The sequence below is a fragment of the Diutina rugosa genome (assembly GCF_008704595.1).
Source record: "Diutina rugosa strain CBS 613 chromosome Unknown scaffold14_size250082, whole genome shotgun sequence".
In the NCBI taxonomy this organism is placed as follows: domain Eukaryota; kingdom Fungi; phylum Ascomycota; class Pichiomycetes; order Serinales; family Debaryomycetaceae; genus Diutina; species Diutina rugosa.
Genome location: NW_022995174.1, coordinates 129,513 through 148,157, shown reverse-complemented (window position 1 = coordinate 148,157; position 18,645 = coordinate 129,513). Strand labels below are relative to the sequence as shown.

General features: G+C 51.4%; 5 protein-coding genes across 5 annotated transcripts; 3 read left to right on the top strand and 2 right to left on the bottom strand. All coding sequences in view use genetic code 12, as the record gives it.

The window, feature by feature from the left end:
- Nucleotides 1-245: 245 nt before the first annotated feature.
- MEC1 (protein kinase) lies at nt 246-6,443 on the top strand (the record flags this gene model as incomplete). Its single annotated transcript, XM_034157228.1, has 1 exon — nt 246-6,443. One exon carries the CDS (start codon nt 246-248, stop codon nt 6,441-6,443), a length of 6,198 nt encoding a protein of 2,065 aa, XP_034010855.1.
- Nucleotides 6,444-7,857: 1,414 nt separating this feature from the next.
- On the top strand, nt 7,858-8,742 carry MCR1 (cytochrome-b5 reductase; the record flags this gene model as incomplete). Its single annotated transcript, XM_034157227.1, has 1 exon — nt 7,858-8,742. One exon carries the CDS (start codon nt 7,858-7,860, stop codon nt 8,740-8,742), a length of 885 nt encoding a protein of 294 aa, XP_034010854.1.
- A 716-nt stretch (nt 8,743-9,458) lies between these two features.
- Nucleotides 9,459-12,113, top strand: PWP2 (snoRNA-binding rRNA-processing protein; the record flags this gene model as incomplete). The annotated part of the gene is made up of 1 exon (XM_034157226.1): nt 9,459-12,113. One exon carries the CDS (start codon nt 9,459-9,461, stop codon nt 12,111-12,113), a length of 2,655 nt encoding a protein of 884 aa, XP_034010853.1.
- A 310-nt stretch (nt 12,114-12,423) lies between these two features.
- On the bottom strand, nt 12,424-14,586 carry DIURU_004360 (ferric reductase family protein; the record flags this gene model as incomplete). Its single annotated transcript, XM_034157225.1, has 1 exon — nt 12,424-14,586. One exon carries the CDS (start codon nt 14,584-14,586, stop codon nt 12,424-12,426), a length of 2,163 nt encoding a protein of 720 aa, XP_034010852.1.
- Nucleotides 14,587-15,163: 577 nt separating this feature from the next.
- DIURU_004359 (uncharacterized protein) lies at nt 15,164-17,278 on the bottom strand (the record flags this gene model as incomplete). The annotated part of the gene is made up of 1 exon (XM_034157223.1): nt 15,164-17,278. The coding sequence occupies one exon, from the start codon at nt 17,276-17,278 to the stop codon at nt 15,164-15,166; it is 2,115 nt and encodes a 704-aa protein (XP_034010851.1).
- Between the last annotated feature and the right edge of the window lie 1,367 nt (nt 17,279-18,645).

Here is an 18,645-nt window from a genome sequence, read left to right as displayed (position 1 = left end):
CGCTGACAGACGCGTCTAACAGCCCGAGCCATAGCAATCATCTCACCTCCGCCACCAGAGTAAGTAGTCAACTTCCACTCATATTGAGCCCCTCACTCAAAATCTCCAATCCTTTTAGTTGCATTTCCCTCACTACATCATCAAAACACCCTCTCCTTCGTGCTCTGTACCCCGTGTTTTAGGTCACTCGTAGTCATCACATCAGGCCTCATCGGTGCGCGCTACGCGTGTGGACCCTTGCCACTATGCTCCCGCTACTGGAGCTCGGCCCCTTCTTACGGGACGTGACCCCGGGGCTTCACGATGAAACCAGTGTAACCAAAGTGGCGAAGATCACTCTGTTCCTCTTTGACTTCTATCGCCAGCTAATTGGCAGCGGGCGTGACGAAATCGCGGGGGTAATCGCCGCTCTCCAGGTGGTGATTGACCGTCACCGAGCCGTTTTTAACCAGCCCGCCGACCAAAGCTTTACTCTGCTATACTCGGGAGGACCCCTGGTGGGTGCCTGGGCCGTCCAGTTTTTGATTCACGTCCTCAAAACCACCAGTTCCTCGGTGGACGCCACCTTCCAGTTATTCGCCAATGTCGTCAGCGCTGCGGGAGTGACCAGTGGCAAATACGTGAAGAAAGTGATACTATCGGAGCTAGAGCTGCTTACGGACAAGTTTATGGCCGGGAGAGGCGACCACGATACCCTTACCGTCTCCTTATATGGCATAGTCAATCTGATCCATCTGCTCCGGTGGACGGTGGCGCAACAGCGTAAACTTGACTCGTTGCGACGGAGACTATGGTTTGCGGCCATATCCATCAATAGCCTCTCTCCCATGGCGCCAGAGATCTTGCTTCAGGCCCTGCACGCCGTGGTTAACGACGCGTGTCGCCTGGTTGCTGAAGTGGAACAAGTGAAACAAATGATCTATGAAGCGTGTCGCATTGAAGACCCCGAATTGGCCAAAGCGATGGCGCTTTCCATTCTAAGGCTAGCCGAAAAGGGCCACTACATTTACGATACCAAGCTGAGATCAGTGGCGGTTGTTCGAGCCCAACAAGTAGCACACTACTTGGCTGACCCTACTACCGACAAATTGAAAGGTCTTAGTGATCCCATGGGAGATGAGACGATTGATAGTATCATTGCTCGACTATTAACTCCCAAGAAATGGCTCGAACCGCCAACTATATCCGATGATGAAGCCGCCACCGTGGTCCTGCTTACAGTCAATCGCAACTACCCGTGTCAGGTGTCAGGTGACCTCAAGGAAGGCCACTGTGGTCGGTGTGGGTACCATCATGGGAAAAACCCTTACGCCGTAATTCTGAAAACTCGACCTTTCCTTGAAGATGCTTACGAATTAAAAGGGGAAGTGATTGACTTAATGAGTATCCCGCAACACTATGAAGTGGCACTTGTAGCCCTGCTTGACGTGTGGTGGCTGATATTGGCTCTGTACCGAGTGCTGGATACTTCTCAAGTTATACCCTATCTTGTCAAATTACTACGCCACGATAATCGAGAAGTGAGACTATTCGCTGCTCGGGTGATCCCGCTTACAGTGATTGCCCCCGCCCTGCCTGAATTAGATCAGCGTATAAACGAATTGGTGGCTGAGGCCACAACCATGCTATCTGGAGGGCCGATTTTGTTAGGTGAAGCGGCGATAACCGTATTATCCTGGCTCACCACTGCACTTGATCCTGAAGAGTCGCCTCAGCCTCTCGCAGCCTTAGTGGCCCAGTTTAGCCATACTAACGAGCAATATGCTAACCACGCGTTTGTGGGAGTAGTGCTGCTGGGAGTACTGAGGGGAATCCACCCACCAAAGCTTGTGATGCCGATTATCGGTCGCGTTGTCGACCCCATAATAACCCGACCGTTAGCATTGACCAGGTTTTATGAGCTTGGCATGAACCCTCAGCAATTGCTTGAGCGACTCAGAGACTATGCCGTACCCAAATACTTGGACGACTATAGCCATGACTATTTAGGCGATATCGCTGCTCGTTTACGACTGTCGAAAGGGGACACTGTGGTGAAAGTGCTTCCAAGAATTATCGCTGCCTATGTCACTAAACGAGACTTCAATCCTCAGTTATTCCACATGGCGTTGACTAATGCCAGTACTCGTTTTGAGGCGCAAAACATCACTTCGTTATTAAGGGAACAAGCGAAGGAAGCCTACTGGCAGATCCTTATTTCGTTAAATGATGATAATCATGAGGAAATACGCCTCGGGTTGGACCGCATTGCTGACGCTACGGGGAACGATTTGCAGACCGAATTGGGCAGCAGCGCTCTTTTGCTTGTGTCAAAATTCAAAGACACCGTTCACAATTTGAAAGTGGGTAATCTGGCCGATGGTAAAGTGGCAGCTTTGAGAGCGGCGGAGTTCTTGTTATCGGAGATTCCCGAACAGTTGCTGGTGGCTATCGGTCAGGTGCTGACGTGTCTTCAAACATGTCTCGATATGGGCCCGAGAATTCAACATTTCGCCTTGCGGTGCTGGCACGTGCTTGTGATGAAACTTCCCCCAGCAAAATTGGTCTCGTTGATGGACATATTGGTGCTGTGCTTGCTCCAAGTGTACCCTAAGCTTGAGCGCGAAGATCTGCGTCAGTTGGTCCGGTTGATACTAGGCCACGTCCTCACTGCCGACGTTGACCCTCAATTCGCCCAATACCTCTGGCTGCTTCCGTTTATCGAAGGATTAGAGCAAGTGGTGCCGCGGCTCGACCCCAAGCTTGCCCATTTCAGCCGCTCGCAAATGATGCTGGCGTTCATTCGCCGTTTAGCCACGGGGAACACGTACGTGGTGGACCAGGCACTTAAGGATTTACGCTACTATTTTGATCGCTACCATCAGGAGCTTCACCGCGACATGGCGGAGCCGGCATTGGCTCAGTTGGTGGCCAACTTGGCCCACGAAATTCTTGCAGCGCTGGCGCTGCGTCCTGAACCCGCGGCTCGAGCTTTAGCTGCTCTCGGTCTGCTTGATCCCCTTAGATTTGCCGTGAAACGACTGCCACCCACGCCATTTGTCATCCTCTGGGACTGGCGCAACGATGAAGAAAATGCTAATTTCATTCGTGACTTTGTGGAAACAGTGCTTGTCAAACTGTTCTGGGCACTGCCGGATCCTAATCGTCAGTTATTCTATGCTTATGCGATGCAAGAGTTGTATAAAGTGGCTCCCACCACTAAGGGCTATAGCGATGTAGCTCGGGCTACACTTTTACCGTTTATGAATAGTGTCTATGTGGGTCCTGCCATCAAGAAACGCGAAATGGAGTATCCGTTGTTCCCTCGACGCTACGACCCTTGGGTATGTACTTTTGCCAGCGACTTAATGTTGAGGCTTGTTGGTCGGACTAAAGGAGCGCCTAAAAGGCTATTACAAACACTCACGGTGTTGCTTAGAGACCGCAACGACGTCACCGTACTGAGATACCTTTTGAAGTATGTGGTGGTTGCCCACGTGATCAATAATTCCACTGAAGTCGTTGACGATATCCGTACCGAGTTCGGCGCTGTATTAACTCTGACCGGCACTGGTGAAGACGATCGCCAGGCGTGTCTGGAGATGCTTGCCGTGGTTGATTACTGTCTCCAGTGGATTCTGGCGGCGACTCCCGTAGCCAAAACCGGGACTGATGAAGGGGCGCTGCGTGTGCGGCGTCAGCTTCGCCATCTCCAGGCGTTTGTCGAGCTGATCCTGCCGTCAATCATCGCCGACCGCGCCTTGGCGTGTGACATGTACGAGCGGACCATTTTAACCGTGGAAACAATGGTAACTCTGGGAGCGGCTCCTGCAGTGGAAAAGGCACCGATTTTACAGCAAATGTACGCTCGCATTGGCGACTACGACTCGGTGACGGGTGTATTACACAAGTTCTCGCTGGAGAATATCAGTGCTCATTTGCGCCAGTTTCAGTATACTCGCCAGTGGGCGGTGGCACAGGCGCTGATGGCGGTTACTGGCCAAGTCGACGACGAGATGTCAGCTTTATGTGATCGCGGTTTATACCAGGAAGTGCTTCTGGCAGTAGCTAATTCTGCCTATAAAACTGCCAATGGTACACCGCTGGCGGCGCTGGCGCGGGCGGCGGTGGCGGCTGGTCTTCTCCACGGCGATCCTCCAGCTACACAACGGTGGTTAGCGGCGTGGGATGCTACCAGTGTCGATGAGGATGTCATGGTGGAAATTGCTCGTAAATTGACGCGGGGAAACTACGATTTTACGCCGATATACCCGGTTGTGGGGCGTCACTTAGTGCCACTGACCAGCGCCAATTATAATGCCAACCGCCAGCTCTGGCGCTATTTACATTGCATGTATGATGTCGCTGGAATCCTTCTGGGATCGTTGACTGCTAAGCAATTGGAGGCGCGGCTTTCCACTGCGGCTAGCGACGACCAGTGGCACGTCTTACAATTTCGTCGTCTAGGTTACCGGCTCGCCAGAGACCAGAGTGGCGAAGCGCACGCGGTGCTTCAACTAGCGCAATGGGCCCGGCGCCATCAGCGGCTTGACCTTGCTGGCCGGTTAGTGGTGGAGGCAATGGCGCTTGACGAACCGAAATCTCAATTGGAATACGCCAAATTACTTTGGGACCAAGGCAAACAGCCAGAGGCAATTTTGAGTTTGGACAAATACAAACAGCTTTCGCTGGACCCGGAAGTACAGCTTCAGTACGCTCAATGGCTTGACGAGCTGGCACACGTGCTGAGTGACGAGATCATTCGTCAGTACACGGCGGCATTGGTGCCTGGACAGGGTAAACCACATTTTGCGTTGGCAACATATTTTGGTAAGCTTTTGCAGTCACAAGCCCACACCACGGGGCTCTACGAGGTTCACATCCTACGCCATTTGATGAAACTGTTGGCGTTTGCCGGTTCCGAATTCGCCTTTGAAGCGGTGCCGAAATTGTTGACGACCTGGCTTGACTACGCACAAACCGTAGTCGATAAACCATCACTGGAAAGAAAGCTGAAACTTGATGTAATTGTCAAAGAACTCACAAAGCTGGTACCGAAGATATCGACGTCGCTGTGGTTTGTTGGTATTACACAGATCCTTCTGAGATTCTTACATCCTCACACTCCCTCATACGAGTTATTGGAGACTTTGTTGGTAAATATCGCCCTGAAATACCCAAGCCATGCCTTATGGTACATTTTGAGCCACATATGGCTGAAGGACGAGCTCAGACAACAGCGGATATCAGCGGTGCTTCAACGGTTGAGCAAGGACCATAAACGACAAATCACTCAGGCGCAACGGCTCGTGGGGCGACTCATCGACATTGCCCTGTTTAAACCGCCAAAAGCGTGGCGCAATCAACGCCACCAGTTCAGCCTTGCTCAAGATCTCCACGTGAATATGGAAGGATCTAAATTCAACCTGTTGGTGGTGCCAGTGCGTCAACACTTAGCCATCAGCGCCAGGCCCGTCTATTTGACGTCAGTGATGGATGCTTGTCGTATCTTCTGGTCGCTTCAAGCGCCAAGACAGATATCCGTAAAGGGCAGTGACGGTAAGCAATACAAGCTTATGGTGAAGCAGGACGACACGAGAAAAGATGCTAAAGTGGTCGAGTTCACTACTGCCGTCAATCGCACATTGGATGCCGAACACGCCATTGTTAACTACGCCGTGATTCCGCTCAGTTCAGCGATTGGGGTGTTGGAGTTCGTTGAAGATGTCACCACCTTTAAACAGGCATTGGCGACTCAGAGAATGCGGTTGGGTCAATCGTTCCTGGAAGGGAGACTTGCTTCGAAACTTACCAAGGCACAAAGACTGGGTTCTCAGGAGGAGATGGTCAAAGTGTTTAATGAAATCGTCAGTGCTAACTCTCCCGTATTACACCGCTGGTTTGTCGACGAGTTTGCTGACCCGGCCTCCTGGTACGCTGCTCGTACTCAATTTACTCGACTGTTGGCAGTAATGCTGATGGTGGGCTACTACGTGGGGCTTGGTGACCGTCACTGTGAAAATATCCTTTTGTTTGTCAAACTGGGCCAGGTTCTCCATATTGACTTTGAGTGTCTTTTCGATAAAGGGGAAACGTTACCGGTACCGGAAATCGTCCCGTTCAGACTCACGCCGAACTTTGTCGATGGTATGGGTGTCTGTGGCTACGAAGGGAAATTCCGAGCCACCTGTGAACGCGTGGGCACTCTGGTTCGCCAGCACGAAGCAGTGTTGATGAACGTGTTGGAAACGTTACTTCACGATCCGTTGTTGGATTGGAAGACCGATGAACTGGTGACGCCTCAAGGGCAGCTCACCAAAGTGAGACGCAAAATCAGAGGGTTGATGCTGGCTAAGGAAGAACTCCCTGTGAATATTGAAGGGCAGGTGGACAAATTGATTCAGGAGGCAGTGTCTCCAGAGCGGTTAGCTCGCATGTACCCCGGGTGGGGTCCTTACCTTTAGAATTACTTAATAGAATGCATACAGTACTTAGTACTTTGTAAATGGGGCCGTACTCTCTAGAGAACCGGGAATTGCGGATCAGTAATTGATTGGATAAATTACTAAGACTCTCCTATCGGTGATATCAAGCAATCTGGCCCTTTCGGCATTGAGCACAATACTATGCTCTAAAGTGTCGTTTTCTCCGTACACACTCCTCAGACAAATTTACACCCCCGAAAATTGTCAGTCCTGACCGCCACCATTTAAAATAGTTATCAATCGTTCAATTCTGCTCTCAAATATGTATAGAGTGATCAAGGTATATTGTTAAATGTTCCGTTGACTCACTGAATTGATCCGTGTCAATCTTCGTGGCCTTCGTCCCAATGCGGCAATCTCCGCAACGGAGATCGTGCGAGCGTCGGCGGAGTTATTCGCGAGTGCGAAGTTCCGGCGGGGTCGCTTAAGGGGGTTTAAGTCGGATTCTATTAGTAAGGCGTGGCGGGTATTATTGGGGGTTTTGAGCACTAGTTTGTCGCATCCTCAATTTCAACTGTCGCGTCCACTGACGAACCCTCGGAAAACGAGTTTCGGATTTTCATCGCACTGATGTCGGGAAAATTGAGTAACGTTTGTCGTCGTTGCGGTTCGCGGTGTCGGAAATTCGCGAGATTGTCGCGTGCGTTGTCGGAAATCACTCGAACATTGTCGCATTCACATGCGGTTTTTGCAAGTTTAGTGACGGCCGTGGTGTCGCTAGATCTACATGTTTAGCCTTCGCCAGAGCGATGACAGTTCTCGAAATTTCGACAACAGGTCCGACAACGGATCCCAGAATTCCGACAACAGGTCCGACGGCGATTCTCATATATTCGACATTTACTGACGGCAAGTGCGAAATTGAGTCCGACATGAAGTGCGACTACGTACAGCCGCAAACACGACAAGCCAAGCGTCACCGCTGCCTTACTTTCCGACTCCCGGTGTGCAATCCGAACTGCCGAGTCCGACATGCGGTCCGACACCGTAATCGCACAAACCACCAATTTATCGAAATTGGCGGTAGCAACCGACATCGGCATTGCGGTGCTTGTGAGCCCGATGACGTTTCTAATGTGTGGCGGTGGTGAGAGCGCCGACAGCGTTCACCACACCCCCCGTACTCTGGCTCGCCGGACGGATCCGATCCAGGTGAGAAAAACTAGACGACTAAGCGAGGGAAACGGGATGAAAAATCAATGAAAAGTCAATCAATTGAGTACTCTCAACCGTGTAGAATAAGATTGTCGCTTGAGCGGAGGTAACTCGGGGCGGTGGTTGCGACAATGGCGGTGACGGGTCTGGCGTAACGCCTGATTGGCCCGTTTGCCTGTGTGCAGTCACGACAGCAAATGCCGCTAAAATAAAACAAGGCGAAATTTAAGCATATATCATGTTCGCTAGAATCACCCAATCGAAGTTAACTATCCCTCTCGCCGTCACTGCCGCTGGTCTCGGTTTCTACGTCATGTCTGCTCGCCAATTGTCCAACGAAGCCCAAAAGGTGTTCAAAGGTGACGACCAATGGGTCGACCTTAAGCTCACCAAGAAGACCAAATTGACCCACGACACCTCGCACTACACTTTCGACTTTGGCAACAAGGACGCCGAGTCGGGGTTGATCACCGCCTCGTGCGTGCTCACCAAGTACGTTACTGCTAAGGGTAACAACGTCATCAGACCCTACACCCCCGTGTCGGACCCGTCGCAAAAGGGTACCGTCGACTTTATCATCAAGACCTACGAACAAGGGAAGATGTCGAAGCACATTGACGAGTTGAAGGAAGGCGACACCTTGTCGTTCAAGGGCCCCATCGTCAAGTGGAAGTGGGAACCCAACCAATTCGACTCGGTGGCGTTGATCGGCGGTGGTACCGGTATCACCCCGTTGTGGCAATTGTTGCACACGATCGCCTCCAACCCTGCCGACAAGACTAAGGTGCAATTGTTCTACGGGTCCCAGTCGGTCGATGACATCATCGCCCGCAAGGAGATCGATGAGATCGCCGCCGCCCACCCCGACCAGGTGCAAGTGTTCTACTACATTGACAACGGCAAGGACGACGCCTCCAAGCACATCTTCAAGGGCTACATCAACAAGGAAGCCTTGCAAAAGAACTTGCCCGGTCCTTCGCCCAAGCTGAAGGTGTTCGTCTGTGGCCCCCCCGGTTTGTACAAGGCGATCTCCGGCGCCAAGGTGTCGCCCACCGACCAAGGCGAAGTCAGCGGTATCTTGGGTGAGCTTGGCTACACCAAGGACAACGTGTTTAAGTTGTAAGCGAAACCATCTATATAGTATAGTATATGCAGGTATATTCCACCACCGACAAAAAATGTATGCCGACAATTATAGTTCACTAAACACAAAAGCTAAACGAGGGGTGTATGCCCCTACGATGGCATATTCCACAAGATAAGGTTGTCAACAAATGTCGTCGGCAGTCGTCTTGATTGGACACTTTCCAAGGTGCCAGACTTTTGGCGATTCAAAACTGATACTTATTTCGCAAGTAATGAACACATAGAGGGGATACTACAGCAAGATCAATGCTTCTTCAAGAGGAGTATCACCATAAGCTGAAAAGTGTAGTTTAGTTTCATAGGCAATGGTAGTAATTACCTACGATAACTATCGCGTCAGTACACGTCGAGGTCAGCTAATAGCATTACTGATTTTCGATTTGGTGGTGATAAATGAACTTTTCAAAATAACGATTTGCAGCCTCTGAATGAGATATTAACATCAAAGTCTGCTACATTCGGTAGGAGGGTGTCCAGCGAGAAGACCCCATCAGGCCACCAATTCATCGATAAACCCAAAGTGAAAAGACAAACCACTTGATTGCAAGTTAATAGTATTAAACAGCACAGTACGATTTCACTATTGCCAAATGCCACCGATTTCTCCATAGATCTTCGCCTCCGGTGGTCACATGACTGCTCATCTCATCTATCTCATCGCGCGCACCGACCGACCCCTCCACACTCCAAGGCATGAAGTCGAGCTTCGAGTTTTCCAATTTGCTCGGGACGGTGTACCGACGGGGCAACTTGGTGTTCCACGGGGACTACCTTCTTTCCCCCGTGGGTAACCGGGTGCTGTGCTTCGACTTGGTGGCGAACAAGCTGTTCACCTTCGCCTACGAACACCGCAAGAACATCGACCGTATCGCCATCAACAAACAGGGTACGCTCTTGATGCTGGTGGACGAGGACGGTAGAGCCATCTTGGTCAACTTCCATGCGCGTACCGTGCTTCACCACTTCAATTTCAAGGAACCCAGTCACGATATCCAGTTTTCTCCCTGTGGCCGTTATTTCGCCGTGGGCCACGGACGTACCGTGACGGTGTGGCACACTCCTAACCAATCGGAAGACCGTCAGTTTGCTCCGTTTGTCAAATTGAGAGACTACGCTGGCCACTATACCGACGTGTTGCTGATTACGTGGTCGCAGGACCTGAGATTCTTCCTCCTGACGCTGAAGGATTTGACCGCCAGACTCTGGAGTTTACACTCTGAGGAGGCTGAAGCGAAGACGGTGTTTGCTGGCCATAGAGACTACGTGTTGCGGGCGTTCTTCAACAAGACCCAGGAGATCATCTATACTTTACTGAAGGATGGGGCGGTGTTTAAATGGGAATATCTCCCTGATAACGAGGACGAGACCGTGGAAAGATGGCAAATCACTGAAAAGAACTTCCTCCATTGTGAAGCTAAAGTCCGTTCAGGTGACTACTCTCCCGCAAACGATATGTTGGTGGTTGGTTTTACTAGTGGTGAATTCAGACTCTACGAATTAGGTGAATTTAACCACATTCAACTGTTGCTGATGGGACAACACTCTGTGGATACCGTCAAGATTAACGAGCTGGGAGAATGGTTGGCGTTCGGGTCGCTGAGAGCAGGCCAGTTGGTCGTCTACGAATGGCAGCTGGAGCTGTATATCCTCAAACAGCAGGGCCACTACGACGCCATGAACTGCGTCGTGTACCTGCCCGACGGGCTGCGGGTGGTCACGGGGCTGGACGACGGTAAGATTAAGGTGTGGGACGTGAGACTGGGGTTCTGCTTGTATACCTTCTCTGACCACCAGGCCCCTGTCACCTCAGTACAATTTGCTAAGCGAGGACAGGTTCTCTTCTCTTCGTCGCTTGATGGTACTTGTCGTGCCTACGACTTGATCCGGTTCCGTAACTTCAGAACTTTCACTGCCACCGAAAGAGTGCAATTCTCGTGTGTTGCCGTTGATCCTCTGGGTACGTTGGTGTGTGCTGGGTCTCAGGATACGTTTGAAGTGCACGTGTGGCTGGTGCAAACCGCCCAGTTGCTTGACCTGTTAACTGGTCATGAAGGTCCCGTTTCCTGCTTAGCGTTTGGCCAGGAACTGACGGTGCTTGCCTCGGCGTCGTGGGATAAAACCGTTCGTGTTTGGGACTTATTTGGCCGCCTGCTTAAAGTGGAACCCATCGAAGTGTCGCTGGACGTGTTGGCTCTTGCGATGAGACCCGACTCTAAGGAAGTGGCAGTGCTGCTGCTCGATGGTCACATCACTACTTACGACCTTGAAGAAGCTCAACAGACCCACCAGATCGATGGTCGTCGTGATATCATTGCTGGGAGATACCTTAACGACCGGTTCGAAGCCAAAAACCTGGCGAGACTGAAGTTCTTCACTTGTTTGCAATACTCGTTTGACGGGCTCTCCCTCGTCGCTGGGGGTACCCATAACTCTATCTGCATGTACGACGTCAACACCGATGTGATGGTGAAGCGGTTCGTGGTGCTGGAGAACATGACGTTGGACGGTACTTTACAGAAGCTTAATCTGAGTAAGATCACCGATGCCGGTACCAATATTGATACTATTGACGTGGATGGTGAGAACAGTGATATGGAAGATCGTATCGATACAACCCTCCCTGGTCTGCACCGGGGTGACCCTCTGGCACGTAATATCCGTCCAGAAGTTAAGGTGCTCTCAGTGGCGTTTTCTCCCACTCTGCTGGCGTTCGTTGCTGCTTCCACTGAAGGTCTCTTGGTGTACTCGGTGGACGACTCAGTGGTGTTTGACCCCTTTGACTTGGATGTTGACGTTACTCCTGAACTGGTTAAGGAACTGTTAACTGATAAAGAATACTTACCCGCTCTTGTGATGGCGTTCCGTCTTAACGAACCCTACTTGATCCAAGAAGTGTTTGAGGCGATCCCTGTCGACGATATCGCCTTGGTCGCCGACCAACTTCCTGTGGTGTACCTTGACCGCATGCTTAAGTTCATCGGCGGTTTACTCCGCGACGATTACCCCCACCTTGAGCTTGCCCTCGTATGGGTGAAGCGGCTTATCACCACTCATGGCCGCTATATCAGCAACCACAAACTGCAATTCAGAGGCTCCGTACGTCTCTTACAACGGTTCTTGGCTCGCTACGCCAAGGAGATTGTCGCCACTGCTAAGAACAACCAGTACTTATCGTCATATCTCCTCCAACCGCGACAGTTGGATAATGAAGATGAAGACGAAGACGTCGACATTAATGGTGAAGGCGAAGACGAAGAAGACGAAGACGAAGACGTTAACATGGACGAGAGCGACGACGAAGGCGAGTGGATCGCCCCGAAAGTCACCGCTGCCACCGCCTTTGCCTAAACAACTTACAACGTCTACTTCTTTTGTCCTTATGATACAGTAATTTCTTCAGAGTTGCAAAATGGGCTCTGGAGGTATAGCATTCTAACCCCCCTTTTTTTGGCCATACTTGGCAACCAATACACGCATTTGTGAAGTAACTTACGTACTACACATAAGTCTTTATCGGACCGAGAGTCGCGCCGAGTCCGTTAATCGCATAATATTGCCCTGTTCGTAAAGCAACTGTCGTGCACAAAATACCTCTTTATTAAGCATTACACACCTTTTACTAACTTAGGATTGGGGGACACTATCGTGATGTAATCAATTACATAAGCTGGGATTGCTGGTAGAAGTCGACCCTCAGTTCACCCTGGTTAAGGTTGGCGATCACAGCGTTGCGGACCAGATCCACAAGCAGCCCAGGGCCGCAGCTGGTAATCGCAATGGTTCCTTGAGCGGCCTTGACTTCACTGGTCACAATTTCCATACAATCGGGTCTACCTTCCCTGAATTCGACGTGGGGTAGTCTTTTGGCTAAAGCTGCCATGCGGTCAGTGGTACGTATTCTGACGCTATCGCCGCCTTTTTCTTTATCCTTGTGGTCATCTGATTCCAATGAACTGACATCCAGAACCTCGGGGGTGTCGTCTCCAGGACGAGTGATGTAAATCACAGTTTCCACACGAGAATGCCGAAGCTGCCTGATTTCCGAGTAAAACCAATTGATATCGGCAATCGAGCGAATAATCCAGTAGAGGCGTACTCTAGTATGGTCGTTGTAAACTTGTGCTAGCAGTCTAGCCTCAGAATACATCCCAGGGATGCCGTGGCCGCCAGCGACCATCACAGCGTTGTCGTAGCGACTGAGCGGTTCCCGAGCTCCGTAAGGACCATCAACAAGCACAGGACACGTCAGCGCCTGGCCCTTTATGTTTTGAAGCCACCGACAAAGCCCGTGCGTCATACCGCCTCTCACTTTAATATAGAAGGAGACGGTAGTCTGTCCTGGCACTGCATCGGTGACCATGGTGAACGGGTGGGATTGCCAGAACGTACACGGGCGCAAAAAGTGGATGAATGCCACCTTACCCGGAGTATTGCCCCACCATTCAGGCCGCAGCATCGTCACCTTCAAGGTGGCACCCTCCACAAGCTGTACCTGGGCTTCTCGGGGACCAAACCAGAGCATACGTACTGCTCGTGCAAATCTGTCGAATGCCCAGATGGCAGCAGCAGCGTAGAACCACTGCTTGTAGCCAGTTTCGGCGACGTGTCTCCACCCTCCAACAACGAAGGCAAGCCCCATGCCGATGTGAAGCAAGAGAAACACCTCATAGTTGAGTCTCCTAATGGCGTAGACACCGAGCAAGCACATGAGGCACATACACACAAGTGCAACCGTACCCCACACAAGGTAAGCCTTATGATACTCCTGGGTCCAAATGGCAGAACCTACACCCTTTAACACCAGGGTATAAGCACCAGCATGGACAAGAATTAGTACAGTGAACACCCGAGCACTCCATTTGTGAAAGTACAAGAATCTTACTTGGGGCCAGCCAGTAATCCAAATTAAGAAATTGTTGCGACCAGCAAAAAGAATTAAGGGTACCATGACGAAAAGCGAGGTGATCCCCAGTCGGTGAGCCACAAGATCCCAGTGCTGGTCGCTTTTACTTTCGTAAAACGGGTCACCTTCATAGTAAGGCATCTGGGAACAATTGAAGGCAATCATCAACACTACAAACACCAAGACAATAACCAGCTCGAACCGCGTGGGGATGACAAAGTGGAACCACCCCCATTGCTTGGTTTCAGCGTGGTGATGGCCGAATAGCGGTGCCATAGTGAAATGCTGGCGGATGGCGTTGATCCACTTCTGATCGGACTTTCTGATCCATTGAGGTGAAACAAAAAACAAGAGGCGACACAAGCCGGCACCGAGGCAAACGACGAACCAGTAACTGAGGAGTACGATGCCAAACCACATCAGGTAGTTGTAGTCCATCTCTTTTGCCAATGCCAGCTTGTAGGCATTCGTATAAGCTTCTGCCGGGTATTTCACGGGCTCCTTTCCCCTCAAAGGACCAGTAGTAGCATTCAGGTATTGAGTAGCATTGGTGGCGGCATCCCTTACGTCTTCAGTGGCAATGGTAGCGTTGTGTTGTTGTTGGCAGTAATTAACAAAGGCGTCGATGGCATGAGCATTAGTCTTTTGCACCTCGACTAGACACATGGCAATGGAGCCAAACGCTTCCGGGGCATTGGCCTGGTCACACCACGCGATCTTCATCGCTGCCTGTCCCTCAGGCGTGTAAGGGTTGGGCATCCCCACCAACTGGATGCACCCACTGACGGTGAGGTCATCTTTGTGGGCCTCCGTCCATCCTTTGGCATGTTCGCCTGCGTTGTCGCTGGAGTCTCCGGAGTCTTCAGCCACGGCCACTGCCGCTAGAAGTAGGGGCACTAGCGCTACTTTGGACACCATGCTATGATCAGCTAGGAATACGAAACCTGGGTTTATATAAACTTCGAGAAACTACAGAAGGCTGAAACCGAATAACGTTTTCGGTTTGACAAGGGTGCAAGGTGCATGTTTCCGTACCCCTGGACGTTTCGGCATTTTTGACGCGAAAATCGCAGATTGTGATCACGACACCAATTTGTTTTTTCCCTTGGGGTGAGAAAAACGGGGGTACATGCCACGTAACATTCCGTCCCCAATATGCCAACCCAGTCTTCTCAACTGAGTGCCTTTCACCCCCTGCCATTTGAAATCTTACAATGGTGATTGTTTCTTTGTCGGTGACTCCGCCTCTTCCAACAATTTGCTAAACCTGTCAGTTTCGGGTGTTTCCATGTGCCCCCTGCATTTGATCTTGATTAGGTTCCGCCCCACGACAAAATCGAGACGCCGACAATACTTTTTCGGAACAACACATATTGTTCTCAAACGTCAAAAAAACAGCAGCCATAGATCCCATGACTCAGCCCCTAGGTAATATTGCCATATGCGTTGCGTAAATCGTTCATTGTCGTATAAATAGGTTTTTTATTGTGAGAGATCACCAGATCTGGGCCTGTTCGTAGTAGTCGACTCTGCCCTTAGCCAACTCAAAGTTATCCGCGATCGCTTTACGGGTAGCGTCGACAAGCGTCCCCGAACCGCACGTGGTGAAGGCGATCAGCCCTTGCGCCTCGCGGCACTCAGTTGCCACCAACTCGTCGGGACTGGGGCGGCCCTCTCTGAACTCGACAAAGTCCAACCGCAGCTTGAGCAACGCCACGTAGTCCACCAGGGGGTCAGCGTCGCTCTTCTTTTCGTCCAGCAGTTCCAGTTCCGACGTATTGGTGCCGATGGGGGTTAATAAGTCCAGTGGCTGAGTAACGTAAATCACAGTGTCAACCCGGTCATTATTAAGCTGTTGCAATTCGTGGTAGAACCACTCGATCGCCAGGTAGTGTCTGATGATCCAGTAGAACTTAACTCTGGTTTTACCTTGCTTGGACACGATATCGCGAGCCTGGTAATAGAGACCAGGAATACCGTGGCCGCCAGTAACGAACACGGCATTGTCGTAGCGGTCCAAGGGGATGCGAGTACCGTAGGGACCTTCCACCGTCACCGGAATCTCGGCCTTTTGACCAGGACACTTTTGGAGGTACTTGTATAACCCATGAGTGACCCCACCCTTTACCTTCAAGTAGAGAGTCATCGTCCCTTCGCCATCAGCATCAGTAGCATGGTCCACCACGGTGAACGGGTGCGATTGCCAGAACATTGTTGGTCTGACAAAGTGGATAAACGCATGGCACCCCGGTTGAGGGAGCCACCATTTGGGTCTTGGGGTAGTGACCCGCAATGTGTCGCCACCGACTAATTGGACCTGGGCCCGGCGGATACCAAACGCACACAAGCGGCCAAGCCGGACGGCACGGTCGAAACCCCACACCGCCACCGCTGCGTACATGTACTGGCCGTAGCCCCGGTTGTCGGCGTGGCGCCAGCCGCCAATGATGAAGAACACGGCAAAGAGGATGTGGCTTCCAAGGAAGATCTCGTAGTTGAGGTAGCGGAAGAAGAAGAGCGAGTGGAACACGAGGAGACCGCCACACACTAAGGCGACAATCCCCCAGCGAACATAGTCTTCCGTCATCCACGATTGGTACTTTTCCGAGTTGACACCGCCGGCACTGATGGTATAAGCAACCCCGTGGACAAGCACGAGCACCACGGCACAACGGGCAATCCACTTGTGGATGTAGACAAACCGCGAGTACAGCCACCCGGTGACCCACTGCATGAAGTTATTGCGGCCGGCGAAGAGTACAAGTTGAGGGATAAGCCATAACGCGGTGATCCCCGTGCGGTTAGCGGTCTCCTTAGCCCTTAACTTGCCGGCAGTTTTGAAATAGACGTTGTCAGGCGAGTATTTGTAGCCCCATGCGTTGAAAGTAATCACCAACACGAGGTAACCGGCGACCATGAGTGCCTCCCATCTCGTGGGGACCAACCAGCAGAACCAGCGGCCTCTGATTTCCGGGTTGACGTGCTGGTTGGCGAAGAGTGCCGGTAACGTGACGTATTTCCGGTACTTATTGATCACAGGGTTATGAAGCTTTTGGAACAAACGAGGGACAACAAACTTGGTCAACCGATAAAGACCCGCAATAAACATGATCCCGAACCAGTACAGCAACATCCCAATGCCAAACCACACGGCATAGTTGTAGTTAATGTACCGTTCCACCGCGGCAGTGTAGGCACCAGTATATTGAGCCTCGGTGAACTTGATGGGGAACGGAGCGGGGATACTAAGATTGTACCCTTCCACCAGCTTCACCGGGTTGGTGACAAGGTAGCTCGAGGCATTGGTGTAGGCGTCATCAAGCTGGCTCATGGTGAGGGTGACATTATTGTCGCTTTCACATAACTCGAGGAACCGCTGCTTAGCGCCATCATTGGGAGAGTTCTCCAAGCACCACGCCATCGAACCCAATGCCGGCTGGTTCTTGGTCTGACAGAAGTTTTTGGCTTTCCAGCCGGCATTCTGGGTCTTGATGAGTGCCTGGCACCCAGAGACGGCAAGGTTGACCCGGTGGTAGTGCTGCCACGGCGCGGCCTCAGCCACACTCACCATGGCGGCAAGCACGTATAGAGAAGCCGAAAGGGAGACCATGAGCTGTGGAGGTGAACTTTGGTTGGCGAATTTAGGGGGGGACACGGGCTAAATATATATATCTCGGTGACGCCGCTGGCGACAATTATCAAATCAATCTAACATGCTGAGATGCCGTGCGTCGCACAACCCAGCGATTGGTTTTATGCGCCCTGCGTGTCGCCCACGTCGCAAACGTCTTTTTCCTGTGCTAGTTTGGCCGCCTCAAGCTGCCTGGGTAATGGTAGTCTAGACCGCATGTCACTGGTGTTCCTCACCCCATGGGTCAGGCACGAAACACTGCCTCCGAATCTTGGCAGTGGCTGGACCGAGCGAGATCATTTCGATGACTTGCGGTGAGCCATTGGTTTTGTCCCTCCTCGTGGTAGCCGTTTCGTGGTTATTTTTTTCATTGCGAAGGTGAACATATCCCTAGCAGCAGCAGCAGTGTACCAGGCAACGCAAAAATTTTCCTAAGTGTGCATTGTTGACGTGCATTCCCCAGTACGCCCCCCCATGAAGAACAACCTTGAGTGAGTCTCTATCTGGTGAGCATTGCTTATACCTGGTCTCGGATATCCCGAGCATCTCGTAATGGTCACAATGCCACTGAATAATCTTGGCACCCCTCCTTTCTCCCCCCAGTAGGCGGTGTCCCCCTCCTCCACGGCTGCCCCCACAAAAAAAAGCCAGCACCACCTACATTTTTTCACCGTGGAATGCATCGCAGGCCGCGTTGCGTATATTTGTCAAAGTGACTCGTTTTGCGTTGTGAGTGCGACCCTTAGGGTTCCCCGATCGGAAATGGGGGCTATTGTTCTCAAGGGCGTGCATTCGCTCGCTGTCATTGGCTGGAAGCCAATCGAGCGAATAGCCTTAGTGGCGATAGATGAATCTAGTCAAACTACTCGTCGTGGGCTTGTCCTCGGCGCTTGTCTCCAAATGTGTCACTAATCCAGGGGACACACCTTGGCCTTGGCAGGTACACGCACCGACAGAAATAGCCCTTCGTCGAGAGAACAGAGAAGGCACTATAGGCTTAGACTAGACCATTGCTTGGTCGATGCTATGGACCCTCGTAAACACTCAGCCCCATGGCTCAGCCTCAGGTCCAGGTACCTGGGATCTACCTCCCTACGGGTGGCCGCGGGTCTTCTGCTGGCAACAATCGTGAAAAAGTTCTACCGGCGACCCTCGGTGCCAAGAAATCATCTGTGCATTAGGCACAATAAGCTTTTTCAGTGGAAAATTTTTTCGACGCTGTGCGATTACGTGGACAACCCTTACCGCAAGTTATCTGATCCATCGCAAGCCGGGAGATTATCTGATCCATCGGACACTTCGGATCATTTACGGAATGGCGTCGTTTTCAAGCACTTACGAGGACT